General features: G+C 39.0%; 1 protein-coding gene across 9 annotated transcripts in view; it reads left to right on the top strand.

The window, feature by feature from the left end:
* The window catches only part of SLC44A3 (solute carrier family 44 member 3), a 91,781-nt gene extending 76,973 nt beyond the window's left edge, over window positions 1–14,808 (top strand). For 8 of the 9 annotated variants that reach the window (XM_038144615.1, XM_038144619.1, XM_038144611.1 and 5 more), the window contains exons 12-16: window positions 1,322–1,399; window positions 10,665–10,802; window positions 11,251–11,487; window positions 13,277–13,375; window positions 14,559–14,808. In XM_038144615.1, coding sequence (XP_038000543.1) covers window positions 1,322–1,399; window positions 10,665–10,802; window positions 11,251–11,487; window positions 13,277–13,375; window positions 14,559–14,564 — 558 coding nt within the window. In that variant the 3' untranslated portion in view covers window positions 14,565–14,808. The remainder of the gene's footprint in view (window positions 1–1,321; window positions 1,400–10,664; window positions 10,803–11,250; window positions 11,488–13,276; window positions 13,376–14,558) is intronic. The other variant, XM_038144613.1, reaches the window with a different exon arrangement.
* The last annotated feature ends 1,176 nt before the right edge of the window (window positions 14,809–15,984 follow it).

Here is a 15,984-nt window from a genome sequence, read left to right on the forward strand (position 1 = left end):
TCCTGGGAAGGATCCCCCCAAGGGTAACCTTGCTCCTTTGCATGCCAGAAAGGACAGGCTATGGCCCCTCTCACTGAGGGCCAGAGTAGTTGGACTAAAGGATGGAGAAGTGACCCTGCATTCTTGTAGAGCTCACACAGACTTCCCCACCCTTGCAAAAAATGTTGCTGTTCTCTATGAACAGAGAAGAAGTCAGGGGCGTGCGAGCTTGCAGGTAAATTTACAGATTTTTCTATACAGCAGTCTTCAAGTAGAATCAGAGAGGAGATTGCAGGTGAGATCACTTGCTGTAGGCTTTTAACAAACTGAGATAACATAGCTTTAGTAAAATCATCTCTCCAGCAATACATAGCAAGAGTAAATTATTCTTTGTCAGGAGTTTGCATGTACAGTCACCATTTTGAAGGACTTATTTCTGGAATATTTTCATGAACCTTTTTGGAAAAATTTGGGAGGTTTGTGGTTTCTGCTTGAACAATAGCAGCTGTTGGGACTTGAGTTTTCTATAGTGACTGGAAGATCTCTGCTTTCCAAAACAAGATAAAAACATTCTGACCTCTGGAAAAATAAGATTGAAAAGACTGAGTATCCCTGAACAGGATTTCCTTTTGTTGAGAAAAACAGGCACTTAATTTTGGAAGGCTATTCTGGATACCAAGGTGTCTTGTTCTTATCTTGCATCATCTCCATGATGAGCTGTTCTGAGCTCATGATGTGATGGGGGAGCATGGAACAAACCTTAAGCTTTACTGCTCAGTTTTTGCTATGAAATTAATACAGCTCAGTGGTCTATGAATAGCCGGTTCTAATACAAGATTTTTCTTCCTGACCTGAAAAATAAATGTAATGCTCTGAGTCAAAACACATGTATGTTCATATAAGCCCTTCTACCCATTCTTTTATTTTTGTTCAATAGGGTACCGGTCATTTCAGAGCTGTGAAAGGTTTTTGATAATCGGGTTAAAAATCTGTCTCTGTACTCCCTGATCACTGAGAAGTGCTTTAAGGATTACTGACTTGCCTGCCTGTTTTTCTCCCCAGGTAGCTGTTAGCTCACAAAGCTGCTTGCAGCACATATTTTCTTTTCCCAGAGAAGAATCTTCCATCCACAGGAAGTAAAAAAAAAAGCACAGCTCTGCAGTCATTAATATTGAACAGTCTGAATTAAAAACTATTCCTAAAATCCTAATGGAAATATCTGCTGCCTAAGTGAAAACTTCATTAGAAGAGTCAGTCACCTGTAAAGGAAGTTTTTTTAGAATGGTGGTTTTGTTTGAGGCTAATTATGTGTCCAATAACCAATCGTTTCATTTTATTGCAGAAGAATGCAAAGCCCCTGTTCAGCTGCTGTTTCTGCTGGGCTTGCTTCCAGAAAAGTTGCTTAAGATACTTTAACCAGGTATGCTGTCATCTCTGTCCCTCAGCCTCGTCTGGGTACCATGGTTGGTGCCTGACCCTTAGCATGGCTAAAAATGGCTTAGCATGGTATGCAGGCCAAAGTTTCCTGCTGGCCTAAATTAAACACACAAAAAAGCTTCTAAGTTCTTGGTGCGAAGAAACAGGGAATTGAGAAATATGCAAGGTGCTAGATTTTAGAAAACTTATTGATACAGCTTGAGATAGCCAGCCCTTTCAGAGGGCCACTTGCTATTTCTGTGGGTAAGAATACTTAACATTTTGTTGAGTTGTGACTCAACAAAAACAGACTCCTGAAACACAGAGTCAGGTAGGAGGAAGCAATGAAGAATTAGGAAACATACCTGGAGATGTGACATTAACTAGTTACAGTGTTTTCCACCTGAAAGTCCTGAATAAAGAAACTTAAATTCCTAGTGATTGCCAGTATCAGTAGATCTGGAAATACAAACCATGATGATAGCAGTAAAAGATGTTTTAATTGGAAATGGATGGTTTCTGACACACAGCAGTTTTACAGATACTTGACACTTCCTTTTACCTTCACAATTCTTTTCTCCAAATGCATTCCACATTTACATATATATTAGTAAATAGTTAGTTTTTGTCTTTGTCATTGCTTTGTCTTTGTCTCTGGGAGCTGTGATATTCCTAATGTGAAAGGGAATCATATGTTCATGCTGATTCCACCCTCTGAATGCTGAGCTCTTAGTTCTCGTTGCTGAGGGTAGTAGTGAAGTAAACAAGACAATTCTGATAAAGGGTCTGACTTCTCCTCTTAAGTAGGTGCATAAACTAGGTTTAGTCTTGGACAGTTATTAAGAGAAAGTTTTCAATTTAGTTCACCATAGATTAAATACTTGTGCAGTGAAATTTCTGAATTTTCCAGGCTTACATTTTCTAGGTAGGTCTTCTAGTCAGTGACTTGGTGAGGAATATCAGAGTTCATTTTGCCTCCAGGCTTTCCATTTGTAGTCACCCTTTCCCCTTGGTTTGGTTTCCTGCCTTTCAAAGAGATATCCAACATCCTAGTGTTTACTTTCTCCAGCTGTTGTCTGCTATGTGTTTGTTAAAAGAATTAATTACTGTAATGTTCTTCCTTTTGTTTCAGAAGGTTGTATTGTAGCTCTTTTCCCCTTTAAAGATTTCCTGTTTCCTATTCTATTGTTGGCAGATATCTGGTTTTATATGAGTTGTGGTTTTTAATTTAATGATCATCATAAAGTGTTCACTTTTGTTTTGTTTTTTGAATATATTTTTAGCAAAGGTGATGGTTGTCCACATGTTTCAAATCCAGGGCAATTTGGGCAATAATTTGAGAAGAAAAAAAGCAAGAACAGACTGCAAGATTTTAATAGAACTTCTGTCTGTACGAAATTTAAACATTGGTCTTGAGTTATTGCATCTCATTGAGTAATTTGTGGATCTAATTATTTATTTAATTTTCCTCCCTATAACTAATCGTTTCAAGGCTATTTATTTAATTTTTTTTTACTATGATTGAAAGTCTTAGTCTTTGATTCTGTAAAATCTGCGGCCATATGTAGAAGAGAAAAGAAAAAAAAAAGGAAAAAAATGTCTGCAGTTTTAAGCAGCTTTGACATATTTCTTGATTAACAGAAGTAGTGAGCTCTTAAGAGCTCCTATTGAGATTGGTGAAGGCTGCTGGGAGCAACGTAGAAATTTCCCACATATGTTGTTCCCAAAGATCTGAGAGTAGGACTTGGGAGGGAGGGGTTAAAAAATTGTACCTGTGTTTCTAACATTTTCTTAAAGAAGTATTCTTTAAGTTCAGATTTTGATTTTTTTGTAACCTAAAATGTGGAACAGCTGTTGTAAAAGTTGGTCCAAAGATCAGTGTGTACATTAGCATTCCTTACTATTTACTCTTCTTTTGCTTTTTATTCTAGCATTATTTTCACTTTAATGAAAAGCATATAATTACCCGAAGCTCTAAAAAACCCCAAAAATAGAAGATCCAATCACTTCTGCACTATTTTCTTCAACCTGTTGTTAAACTGCTTAGGTAATTTAAATTCTTTCTGTTCCTTCATTCACAAGTTTAATCAGGATTAAACAGTACTTTGTTTTCCCTCTGAGAACTTGGCAGATGAGAAACAGGTGCTGGGGAAAGTAACCCTGGTGAAAGAATGCAAGCTTCTTTCTTCCCATGAGGAATCAACCAAGTGCTCTATTATGTTATCTAAGGGTACTGCATCTGATATTTAATACTGACTTTAATAGTTGCATGCATCCCTGAAGTGACTCATTCTCTGCCGGCTCAGTTACATTTTGCTCAGCTCTCCTGGAAGTAAAGTGGAACAAGCCAAAGAGTTACCCTGTCATCTTCCCATCATGACAGAGTGCTGTGCTAGATGCTGGCAATTGTCATATTTGCAGGGAGGGGTGTTGGAGGAGTGGTAATGTAAGCTCAGTGTCCCGTGCAGATTGCAATATGGACAATTACATTCAGCCTTCCTAAATTTCTTTTGGATTTGCAACTGGATCCTGTGCTAAACTGTGGTGTAGTGTTGCTATGTGCTGTAAAACAGTTCACTCCTTAAGCTGTTCCACTTCAGTCATGGGCAAAGTGATTCATGTGTGTGTATAATCCATTAGCAACAATTGTAAAGCACTCAGGGTTCTGTGGCTGAAAAGTGCTTTCTGAATATAAAGTCACTATCCTTACTTGACAGTTCTGTTTGCCAACACTTGTCAGAATTACCACAGATTTTTCATCTGGCTCTGATGGTTTCAGTATGTTCCAGATAAACATATCCAATCATCTCAAGTAAATCTAGGAGATTGAAATTTTTCTTCTGTAAAAAGAATATACTGGCTTTTAATGTGATTTGGGAATTACAATGTCTGTGTCTTTCCTGCTTTCTTAAGTTGTAATGGCAGTCTTAACTTTAGATACATTGAAGTGCTCCCTTTGCAGCCTTGTGGCAGTGACTTTTAAGAAACAATACAACAGGATAGTTTTGCTTTTCTGTGTCTGCTTTAGGTCCATCTGCAGCCAGTTGGCAAAGTGACTCCTCCAAAGTACAGTGCCTGGGTTTCTGAAGGGGGTGCTGAGCAGGGTGTGGTTTCTGTGTTCATCAGCATGGTTGCTGCAATGCAGCCTTCTGGGCTGTCAGTGAATTCAGCAGGGTGTGAGCCCCATTTCCTGGGACAGAGACCCTTCCTGGGGACTAAAAACCAGCAATTTTTCCAGTGTAATAAACCAAAATCAAGTCTGTCTAATGGCTGTATATCCATAACAGTTGGTCGTCTCTTAAACTTTGGATGGAAGCCTATCAGGAGGTTTCAGTTAAATGCCTTGTGGAGAATTCACCTAGATAAAACCAAAATTTATGCATGTTATTGTAAAGCACAGTTCTCTCCATGCCAAACACATTGTGCCTCACTCCATCAAGTACTTCTTTTTTCTCCCAAAAACAATAATGCATTTTAATATTACTGGCAATATTGCTTCTAGATATAGAGCTAAGTTTTCAATCCTCTTGAAAATACAAGGATAAAATGTTCTTCTACGCTGAAATAATATTTTAAATAAGTTTATCTCCCCTCTACAGACTTTATGTATATGATAATAGGAAACAAAAATCTTTAGGTCTTAACTCGTTCTGTAGGTTGAACCATGTAGGAAATGGAGTTGAACAAAGTTGACTAATTCTTACTTTGATACCTTTCTCTTCTTCCCTATCCCATTAAGAAGAAACAAAAGGGGGAAAAAGAGAGAGAAAGAGAAAATAAAAGGCAGTTAAGCAAGTGACAGGTAAATCTGTGCTTTTAAGCAGAGAAATTTATGAACAACTCTCTGGAAATCTTCAGTTTGATTTATTTCAGAAATCTCAAACAAGGACATTTTCTCACTAAGTGCAGAAGCACTGAAAGCAACCCGAATAATGATGTAATCATCATGCAATGGGCACATAAAGCAGGATCCTTTTGCTCCAACCCTGTTATGGAAATGGAGCCCACATGTAACACTGTGATGCAGCAGGAAAGGACACCCAACTACCCTCCAAGAAGAAAGCTGTGTTGCTCCTACCCACTGGATGACAGCCATGGAGGGAGTAGGTAACACAGAGAGTATGAAGCAAGGAAACCTGAAAATTTTCTCCAGTAAGTCCAGACTGAAAATATAAGGTGGAATGGAAATAAATGAAAGTTGTTCTTTTTGGACTGCTTGGGAAAATTCAGGAGGTTATTGAAGGTTTCTTACAGATAGTAATTAGCCTAGGAGCAAAAAATAACCATTTCTGTATTATCTGTGTGCTTATTGATTAGAAGTGGAGGAGAAAAATATTCTCCATGTGTTTGTCAGCCACAGGACAATAGCCTTTTTTTAACAAGGCTGCAGGAAGCTCAGAGTCAGTCCTGGAAGCTACGAGATGAAACACTTGCACTGGAAAGAAGGGGATAAATGCCGTTGTACAAGTTGCTGCTTATGTGCTCAGGCTTATCTCATGGAGGGGACTGGAATATCCTGTGACAAATGAAGGGTAAGAGCAAGACCATTAACCATCTATGAGACAGCAGGGAGGGGAAAAGCCTGACAGGATCAGCAGAAAAATAGAGTAGATATAAATTGTTCATGAATAAATGTTGTCTGGAATGGAAGGTTCCTAAGGACCAGTGGTACAACTGTCTGGAGCAGCTCCAAATGTAAGGCCCGGGAGAGGGGAAGTCCTGAGTGATTTAAAGAAGGGGTTTTCCACTTAAGAGAAGATTTGCTTAATATGTTAATCTGAAATAGGCACTGGGGTGGCTGAAAGTCCCTTCCAGGGACCTTATATGTCCTCATCTCTTCAGTGGGGCTTCACCAGGCCCATCTTGCTCTCATTTCCGACCATTTGAGAGTCATGATACAACTCTCTCACCAGACCACTAACTGCTGCACAGCAGCCACACTAATTGCCTCTTGCTACCAATGGATTTTGTTTTCTGAAGGGCTTCCATTGGCATCAGTGACACTTGCAAGCTAAGACACTTTCAGGTCCAGCCTGAGCTGCACTGCACTGTGCTGGGGGTAGCTGATCAGGGCAGCCCCCAAGAGAGTTGGCAGCAATAAGATCAGATGGGGTTGAAAACACCAGCAGAGCAGAAAAAGCTGAACTGGGATGAGAGATCAGCATGTCTCCTTCTTCCTTTTTAAGAAGATTCTGTTGCTATGGCAATTTTCTCTTCCCCAGGCTCATTTTATGAAAGCAAGCCGTAGAATGGAGGTCTGAATTCAGCTGTTACACAAAGTAGCAATTATTCTCAACAACTGGGGAACTTACAGCCTGGATCCGAGCCACAGCGCCTTTCTCATGAAACTACCAGGTCACTTCTTCCAAGACCTTTGACATTCTGTGTTGTGAAGCACAGAAGGATATATTCTTTAAATAGATTTTTTTTTTTGAATACTGTGGTATTTGGAAATATGTAAACATTCACATTCCCTATTTATTCATCCTGACACTGAGAAATCAGTGTCTAGTTCCCAGGCCCCAAGCCAGAAGAGGCTTGTGTTCTTCAGAGAGGTGGTGATATGAGATCAACTTGCTGGTTGGAAGGATAAGTGCTGATCCCAATCCACTATCCCCTGTGCTTTCAATGCTATCAATGCCACCATTACTTGCTTGTCACCAGAGCAGAGACTACCATTGTAAAAGATCAGTTCATTAGGCAAAGATAAAAATATAAGAGTTATAATGTGTATATAACGATCAGACTGAATCTCTCTAGCTCAGTATCCCATCTTCAGCAGTGACTGTGAGCAAATGCTAAGGTAGAACAAAAGGGTATTTCCCTGCCTCTGTGCTGTTTCTGAATCTGTTTTCAGCCTAGGGACTTCTTGAGCTGTGTGTTTTCTGTGTGTTTCATAACTCTCAGCAGATTCCTTTTCCCTGAAATTCCCCGTCTCTGTTGAGCTCGTGTGAACTTTTAGAAGCTAAAGCATCCTTTGCCCAGCAGTCCACAGTTTACAGATTTATGGTGAGAAGGAATACCGTCTGTTTTCAAATTTGGCTCCTTCTTCTTCATACAGTCCTGCCCCTGCCTGGCCTTTGTTCTGGAAGAAACAGTGAGCCATCCTAGCCTACACAGCCTCTCTGCATTTCTCATGAGTCGGCAGCCCTCTTGCTGCATCCTCCTTCAGTCATGTCTTTTCCAGACAGAAGAACCTCACGTTCCCCAGACAGAAGACATTCCATGCCTTTTGGATCATTCCTGCTGCCCTTCTCCCAAACATTTTCAAATCCACTAAAGCTTTTGTGCATGGAAAAATATATTCTGTAGAAACACATATTTAAATAACCTGTTTCTAAATGTTAGCAAGTTCTTAACTGGCCATGGTCTACCGTCTTAGCCTTCACAACAATCTTGAATTTGAAAGGCTTTGGATTATTGCACATATCCTACAATTTTAACCTTAATGGGATATATAAGCTTTTTAGTTCAAAGTCCAAAATTATTTGCAAACATAGGCAATAACTTGCGTGTGTTAGGTGTTCCTTGATGAGTAAGAATGAAAATCACTTGAGCTCATTTTTGTGCAATGCTGAGTTGCATGGAAATGTATGTTAGCTTAAATGTTTGATGTGTTTTGTTAGTGAGAACAGGTAGATTTCTATGTGGCTGGATGGGATCAGGGCATGGAGTCTGTATGGGAAACTTGAAAATTGTGAGGCAAGTGTATGGAAAAAGATTCTAGGCTGAATAAGAAACCCTTCAAATATTTTTTTTCCTCAGAAATGTATTTTTTGCTAAAAGGTAGAGATCACTTGGCTGAATCTTCCAATTGTGCTGGTAATATTCTTGCTTCACATATGTCTGACTAGTTTTGTAGCCTTCAGCAGTTCATTAATTTCTGTCTCTCTCCTGTTCATTCCAGAATGTTAGATTATTACCTGTCTGCCTTTATTTCTTGAGTATTATCATTAGGTAATACTTACATTATTTGTTTAAGCTGTAACTGCTATAAATGCCATTTTTTATCAGCTGGTTTGTAGCACAACAAATGCCTGTTCAGGTGGTGTACTGTGTCCAGCATCATTTTCAGTCTTTCCAAGGTAACCATTCTAGTTAATAAATATCAGAAATTCTTTTCATTGCACATTCTTTGAATACCAAAGGGGGTATTTCAAGAGTGCAAGCAAATGGGTATTTATTTTAAGTTTGGAAACAATGTTTGTACAAGCTCACGTGCTTTTTCAACATTCTTTTTTATTTTTAAAACACTTTTTTGCAATTTATAATGAATACAAAATTTCTGTTTAATTTATTGGCAAAATTTATACTGACCTCACCAGATCAGGATCTGCTCTGTGAATTCAGTTCTTAAGGAACAAAAACAAACTTAGAAAACACTTTTCTACTTTGTGTCTCAGTTCCCTGTCTGTTTAATGGGAATGATGAAAGAGACTGAACTCACAGCATGTTATAAAGAGAAATCTGTCCATGTCTGAAATACGCAGTGACAGCTATGGGTGGCAGACAGAGGCAGTGTGATGTGAGGCCATCTCTGCTGTGTCCTGGGCCAGCAGGGCTGGCACTGGCAGTTCTCCTGCCGCCACATCCTGGGCTGTTCTGATGTGATGGCATCCTGCCAGGAAGGGAACACCCTCAGGATAAATGAAAGTTAGCAAAGACAGCGTTTTTTCCTATTTAGGAATGGAGTGAGCTTGCTTGTTTAAACATATTTTTATGCAGATACTCTATGACTTTCTGTAGAGTTCACTGTTGTGTCTGATGTTTTCATGGAATAGGCAATAGATCCATAGTCTTTATTTATAATTTTTCCATCTGTGGATGTATTTTCTAATATGTAAGTTCAGTATTTACAGAATGTCAATGGTTTTTTCTTTACTATCAGAGGAAAAAAAACTATTTTTTATATAAATAATATCCACAATAAAGAGGCGGAAACTCTTTGATTGCATTTAACCTTCCTTCCTTCCTCCCTTCCTCCCTTCCTTCCCTTCCTTCCCTTCCTTCCCTTCTTTCCCTTCCTTCTTTCTCTCATACAATGTCATAGCTTTGCTATCCTACAAAAACTGCTCAGAGGTAAAACTGAACTCTACAGAAATAAATTCTCTTTGCTTCAGATATCTGAAATTGTTTTATATTTTGAATTGTAAGTAAGAAAAACCAGATTTTTGAATATGAAGGGTTTTCAGTAGGCCACTATAATTCGCTTTCAGTAAACCCCTTATGGGCTTGTTTTTTTTCACTTCCAGATGAAGCAGAAAGCAATTGTAAGGACCACGTACATGTTCAGGTTTTTTAATTCCTTCAAAACAGTAACCCCTTGCACACTGCAGCTCTTACTGACCATATCAGATGTGACTAAAGTTTTTGTGGTGTAATCTGCCTTCTCATAATTTGAGTAAAGGGAAACTACTCATAAGAATTGCTGGTAAAGCCCAGAATAGGTTTCATGTATCATGAGTGCTGCTTTTCTTAGCTGGTATTTTGGACATAGTTTCAAAACCTTGCTGAGGAGTTCCATAAATGGAACATACATGTAATTTATGCATAAGTGCAAAAATAATCAAATCCATGAAGGTAAATATTGTATCCTCCCCACCTGTCCAGGCAAGTTTCCACCAAGCAATATAATGTAAAATTCTCAATACATTGAAAAACTGGGAGTGCCCCAATTATCTGTTGTCCTGAGTGGGGTAGGGCACACGATATAGTCACTGGTCTAGTCCAAAATCCTTCACAAAAAGGTTTGTTTAATGGCTATGACTGTAAGCTTGAATTTCACTAAAGTTTTTGAAAAAGCCATGTATAAAAGCTTTAAACTCATCAACCTTTAATGACCCAGTAAATACATAACTTCATTTTTTCCACTTACATAGCTGGCGAGCAATGTAAGAGATAGATAGCCAGGAAGTTTGGACAGTGTGACTCCAGGTGTTCTCTGGTAATTGTGTCATATTGATTCACAAATTTTGGGGTTGAGAACTTCAGTGTTTTAAAATAAACTGGATAAATGTGGTTTCAGAAATTTATTTAGTCACTATCGTAACATTTGCTAATGGTGGAAATTATGTAGAAAAACTCTTTGAATTTAGAAGCATGACTATTATAGTAATTTAAAATAAAATTGCCATAGTATACAAAATAACTCTTTATATTCATAAAGTCAGTAATTCCAAATAGAGTTTAAGGCTTTGTGTTTTGCTGAGGTAAGATCTAGATTATGAGTCTTTCCTCTCTCACTGCATTATTTTCTTATGTCATTTCAGCATGCATACACAACTACAGCCATAAATGGGACAAATTTTTGTACATCAGCAAAGGATGCTGTCTGTATTTTGGCAAGGAATTCTGCTAAACTTGCATCCATTAGCTGCTTTGGAGATTTTCTCCTATTTTTAGGAAAGGTAAGAGTAAATAAAAATATTGTTTCTGTAAAAATGAAGTGAAAAATCAGGTTTGATTATCTTCTCATATACCTAAAGTAAATAAAGTTCATATTTGTTAAATTCAGTGTTGTCAATGCTATAAAATAAGCTTGGGAGAGAAGAATATCTGAGGAATTTACGATGGCAGTGTCCTTGGACCCACTCTGGCAGTTTCAATTACATCAAGTCTTTGGTAAATACATGGCAAGAGGTTTCCTCTGCCCTATGGTATTTACACATGGAATTGAACACAAAGTATCACAACTATGTGATGCTGGAAATTGCTTAGCTATCTCCCAGATGGGATGTGCTCTTAAAATACTGGCTGTAATGTATTTGCCTCAGGGTTTGGGGGGATTTTTTTTTTAATGAGAAATGTTTCTGCGTGATTAATGAGGCTGCACTTCTCTCTTGCTGCCCTTTACAGGTGTTTGTTGTATGCTTCACTGTTTTTGGAGGATTGATGGCATTTAACTACCACCGGGAGTTGCAAGCTTGGGTAGTTCCTCTGTTGCTGGTTGGATTTTTTGCCTACCTGATGTCCCACAGCTTTCTGTCTGTGTTTGAAGTGACAGCAGATGCCACGTTCCTTTGCTTTGCTATTGATATGGAAACAAATGATGGAACTGCAGAGAAGCCATACTTTGTGGATCAGGAGCTGCTGGTAAATCCCACTGATTACAGCAAAGATATTTGAGACATTCTAAGCTTTTAAGCACTTTTTCTTTCCCCAAGACCTAGTAATCTGAACCCACATCCCATGCTATTTCCTTTCCAACACCTTAGAACAGGACAGACTCAGGGATACAAGTACATTAATTTATAAAATTTATAAGTAAATGGTTCCCTGTGACTCCTGTGTCTTAGCTATAACCTGCCGCCTTTTTTTAGGTCATATTCTGTAAGTAATCACTGACTATTTAGGCCTAATTAGATATATCTTCAATATATTGTTGGTAATTAAGAGATATAAATAAATAGATGAGTTTGCTGCAGAAATTGATCCATGGGGTGCCCTAAGATTAATGCTTATATTTCTTGTGACTCACTGAACACTGATGAGAAAAAATTAACAAGTAGCAGGTCAGGGATCCATTCCACATCTTACAGATGCTGTAGTTCTGAACATATTTCATGCAAATCTGAGTTGCTCTGCTTCATACCTTTACAGATTCTTTTGCCAAAACATTGTCTTCTATCTCTCAATTAAACTCTTCTGCCTCTGGACAGGTTGTTCTGCATCTTTACCCTTGTAATTACTGTATTGTATTACCTTCAGTACTTAGCTAATAGTGATGTAGTGTTATAACTGAAGCCTTTGAATATATATGTGTCATCCCTTCCAATTAAGGGAATATCTGAAGATGCAGATACTTTTTTCCTTTTGTGCTCTTTTTGACACTTCTGTCTTTTCCTTCACAAACTACACAACAAGAGAAAACCTTAGCAATCCATTAAAACAAATAACCAGCAGCCAGAGTAGCTCATATGACACAAATGTTCAGGATGGATTTCTTCAGGACAATGTCAGAACTGTTTTGGAGTTTTGGTTATTATTTATTTTTTTAACGCTGCTGTTAAGAGTTTCTGTAATATTCATAGAATTTTGTTGAGAACAACAGCACAACAAAAAGGCAGCCTAAAGATAGACTTAACCCTTTGTACAGAAGAAAGCAGATATATATTCTTTGGCTTTGGTTCAGAATAATACTTAAGCACATTGCCTGGCTAGGAATATAAAACCAAATGGAAAACTCTGAAGCCTTGACCTCTGTTCTTCCCTCTCAGTTTTGCCAGATTCTAAGATACTTCTTAAGCCAATTTTCCTTCATGAAACAGAGGCTCTCCTTTCTCCACTTCCAAACTTTGTGGTAGTTTCTCTTTAACTCTGCTCTAAATTCTGTGTAATTAGCCATGCCCTAGAGCTGTGGGTGAAGAGAGGATTTCCCACAGGGACAAGGAGTCTTCCAAGCAGGACAGGCTCTATACCCTTCTATGGAAAAACTGTGGGCAGCACATCCAAACTCCTCCTCACTGTATGATCAAGAGTAAGTTTGCTAACACAGACAAGAATTTGGAGTTTCCCAACACATGAAGGCATTTGACTTGTCTGTGTTACAATCAGGTTACAAACATGCCGGGGGTGGAAGGGAGGCTCTGTGGCCCTCAGGACAATATGCAGCAGTGGGCGGAGAGCCGGGGGAGGGATTTCATACAGCTGGAAACCTCATTCCTGCAGTACGAGATGTAACAGAGATTTTTGATTCATCTTTCTCAGTTGCATTCATGACTTTTGCTGCCTCTGCAGTCCCTCACAGTATCTCTCAGTGTCATCCAGCCAGGAACCAGCTACAGTTTCTTAGCCCTAGGCTAATTATCTTCCTTCACCAGGTATTTTTATTAGCATAATGGTTTCCTTTCACAGACGATCTCACCCTGGTTTTTGCTTTTAGACCTTTGTGAGTCAGAGTAACAAGGTAACAGAAGGGCGAAAACACAGAAACACAAGACCATTCCAGGATAATGAAGATGGGACAGAGCTCCAGCCTATGGTGAGACAGGAGCGTGGGATATGTATTTACCTGCCAGCTAATGTGTTTGCCTTTATGTTCCAAGAAGGCATGGAGGTTATCACGCATCTCCTGACATCTCACAGCAACCAGCATGCTGTATCCAGTATCCTGTTCTTCTATTTGCCTCCTCTTCTATTTTGCCTCCTCTATTTCCTCCTCTAGAAACCCTCTGCTAGTGCAAAATAAATGGATCAAATAATTATTCTATTTTTTCTTCACATTCCCCACTGTGCCCAGAAGAAGAAGAGAAAGTTTGGACAGTGCCAGAGGGGTGGGAGATAAATCATATTCAGATAGTCTTTCACCTGCCTGCTGTATCAAAGTCAGAAGAGTGGCAGGCTGCTTAATTTCATGCTGAAGTTCCAGACCTCTAAAACCAGAGTTTAGAGTCCTTTCCTCTCCCCCTCTCCCCCTCACCCCCTTCCTCTCTCCTCTCCTCTCCTCTCCTCTCCTCTCCTCTCCTCTCCTCTCCTCTCCTCTCCTCTCCTCTCCTCTCCTCTCCTCTCCTCTCCTCTCCTCTCCTCTCCTCTCCTCTCCTCTCCTCTCCTCTCCTCCTTTATCAGTATACATATTTATTTATTCTGTTTTATGATGGGGTAACAAAGCTGACATGCCAGAAGGGAGTGTTTCCCCACACCCAGGCTTGGGAAAGTCCTCAGAGTCAACATTCACTCACTGACATCTGAAAAAATACTGCAAATTGCCCAACCTGATAAGCTGCCCCAGCAAGTTCAGAATCAGGACTGATTTTCCCCAAGCATTGTGGGGGCCAAGCTAGGGCTGCTAGAGGAAGATTCTGCAAGAACAGCTCCTCTGGCATTTACACTTGCTGGTACTACTACAAGTCCTCTGCTGTCACAGCTACTTAAACAAGTGTAACAGATGTTGGTGATTTTTCTTGATCTGCTTTCAAAAGGTACCAGGCTCTAGTGACCTCTCACACAATTCTGTTTTCATTGTTTGGGTCAGTTATTGCATTCTTCAGTAATTTTTTGCCAAGCACAGAAACCCAGAGGCTGGCTGGGTGGGTGTTATTCCCTGCAAGAAGATTGTGGATTTGAGATACAAAAGAACCTTAATAGTTTTCCCAGTTTACTCTTACAACATTTAAATGCAGAAACAGTGCTACATATTATTTTACTCCTTTTTTCTCTCTTTGTAGACTTGAATGCGAAGTACACCAGGAGGTGTGGAAGCAAAGCAGCAATAGCAAAAACGGTGATACCAGTAAAGGTTACCAATAGCCCAGGACAAAGTATTAGCTCCCTAAATCTGTTGTATCTTCTGCACTGGTAAAATGACACACAATCTGTTTGCATGAATAAAATGTTTTGTGTGTCATCACATCTGATTTTTATTACTACATTTGTTATGATGGTCTGAAAGTTGATAATAAACTCACTCTTTGTAAATGCCTGTGTTGTCAGACTAAATTAGCAAGTCAGAAAGGTCATGGAGCTAACATGACTTTTTCAGGTTTCGCTGGGAATGCCGTGCCAGTCATCCCTAGAACAGTAAATGCAGAAACATTTGTAGAGGAGGTGCTCTGAGATGACTGTGTCTTGATTCATTCTGCATATCTGAACAGCCAATTAAGGAACAGACTAAGCTCACTGATGGAAATTACTCTTGATAGAAGTTCTCTGTAGTCAAGATAATTAGCGGTTATGAGGTAGGTATCTTTCTTTTAATTATACTATTTTGGGAATGGTTTTTACAAGTTTGTAGCATAAACTGTCCAGCTCCTCTCCAAAGGGCAGAGGAGGAATAGTCCTTCCTTCTTTCCTTCCTTCCTTCTTTCTGCAATTGCAAAGATGCAGCAGAAAAATTTGCATCTGTGTTTAGAGCCTGACAAAGTAGCAGATGACCGAGATAAAATAACAGGATAGACATGAGATAAAAATGCTATAAATAATACTTTATAGAAATGTTAGCTGTAACATAGGTGTGAAATACATCGTGGAGGAAATGGAGCAACTGTCAGGGCTCTAGTCAGAAGAGGAACATAAGTGTAGACACTTTTAAAAAAATTAACTTGGTAACAGTCTGCCAGCCCTTTCTTGTGAGCAATTTTAAAGCTTATTTACCACCTGGCTCCTGACTGTAATACACTTTGTAGGCTCCACCTGGTTCTGAGTATGGAGTAGTTTCAGATTTTACTCAGTGGCACATTTCATTCTCTCTGTTCAAATTTTATTTGAGGAGAGGTTTGTGGTGGGGAAAATGATGCCAGCAAGGGATTTCAGTGAAGTATTAATATAGGAAGTGAGACGTCACTGCAGGTAAGTGACTCAGAACTGTCTTAATTAATAGATTGATAAAACCTTGATTAGTCATAGCTTGGAGACGATGTACAGAAAAGCTCACTGATGCCTGAATAAGAAATCCATTTCATTTACATACTGTATCTAGCCTCCTGCTGTTGAAAAGAGACTAGTTATCTGGAAATACTAAGAGATACTTGCTTTTTATGCATAATTTAATTAACTTCAGTCACTTTAATATGAGCCACTTCAAGAAGTTGAATATAGGATAAATTATGAAAAAAGGGAAAGAAATCGATTAATTACTTTCTGCCTAGCAAGATG

The sequence above is a fragment of the Motacilla alba genome, chromosome 8, assembly GCF_015832195.1.
Source record: "Motacilla alba alba isolate MOTALB_02 chromosome 8, Motacilla_alba_V1.0_pri, whole genome shotgun sequence".
Classification (NCBI taxonomy): Eukaryota; Metazoa; Chordata; class Aves; order Passeriformes; family Motacillidae; genus Motacilla; species Motacilla alba.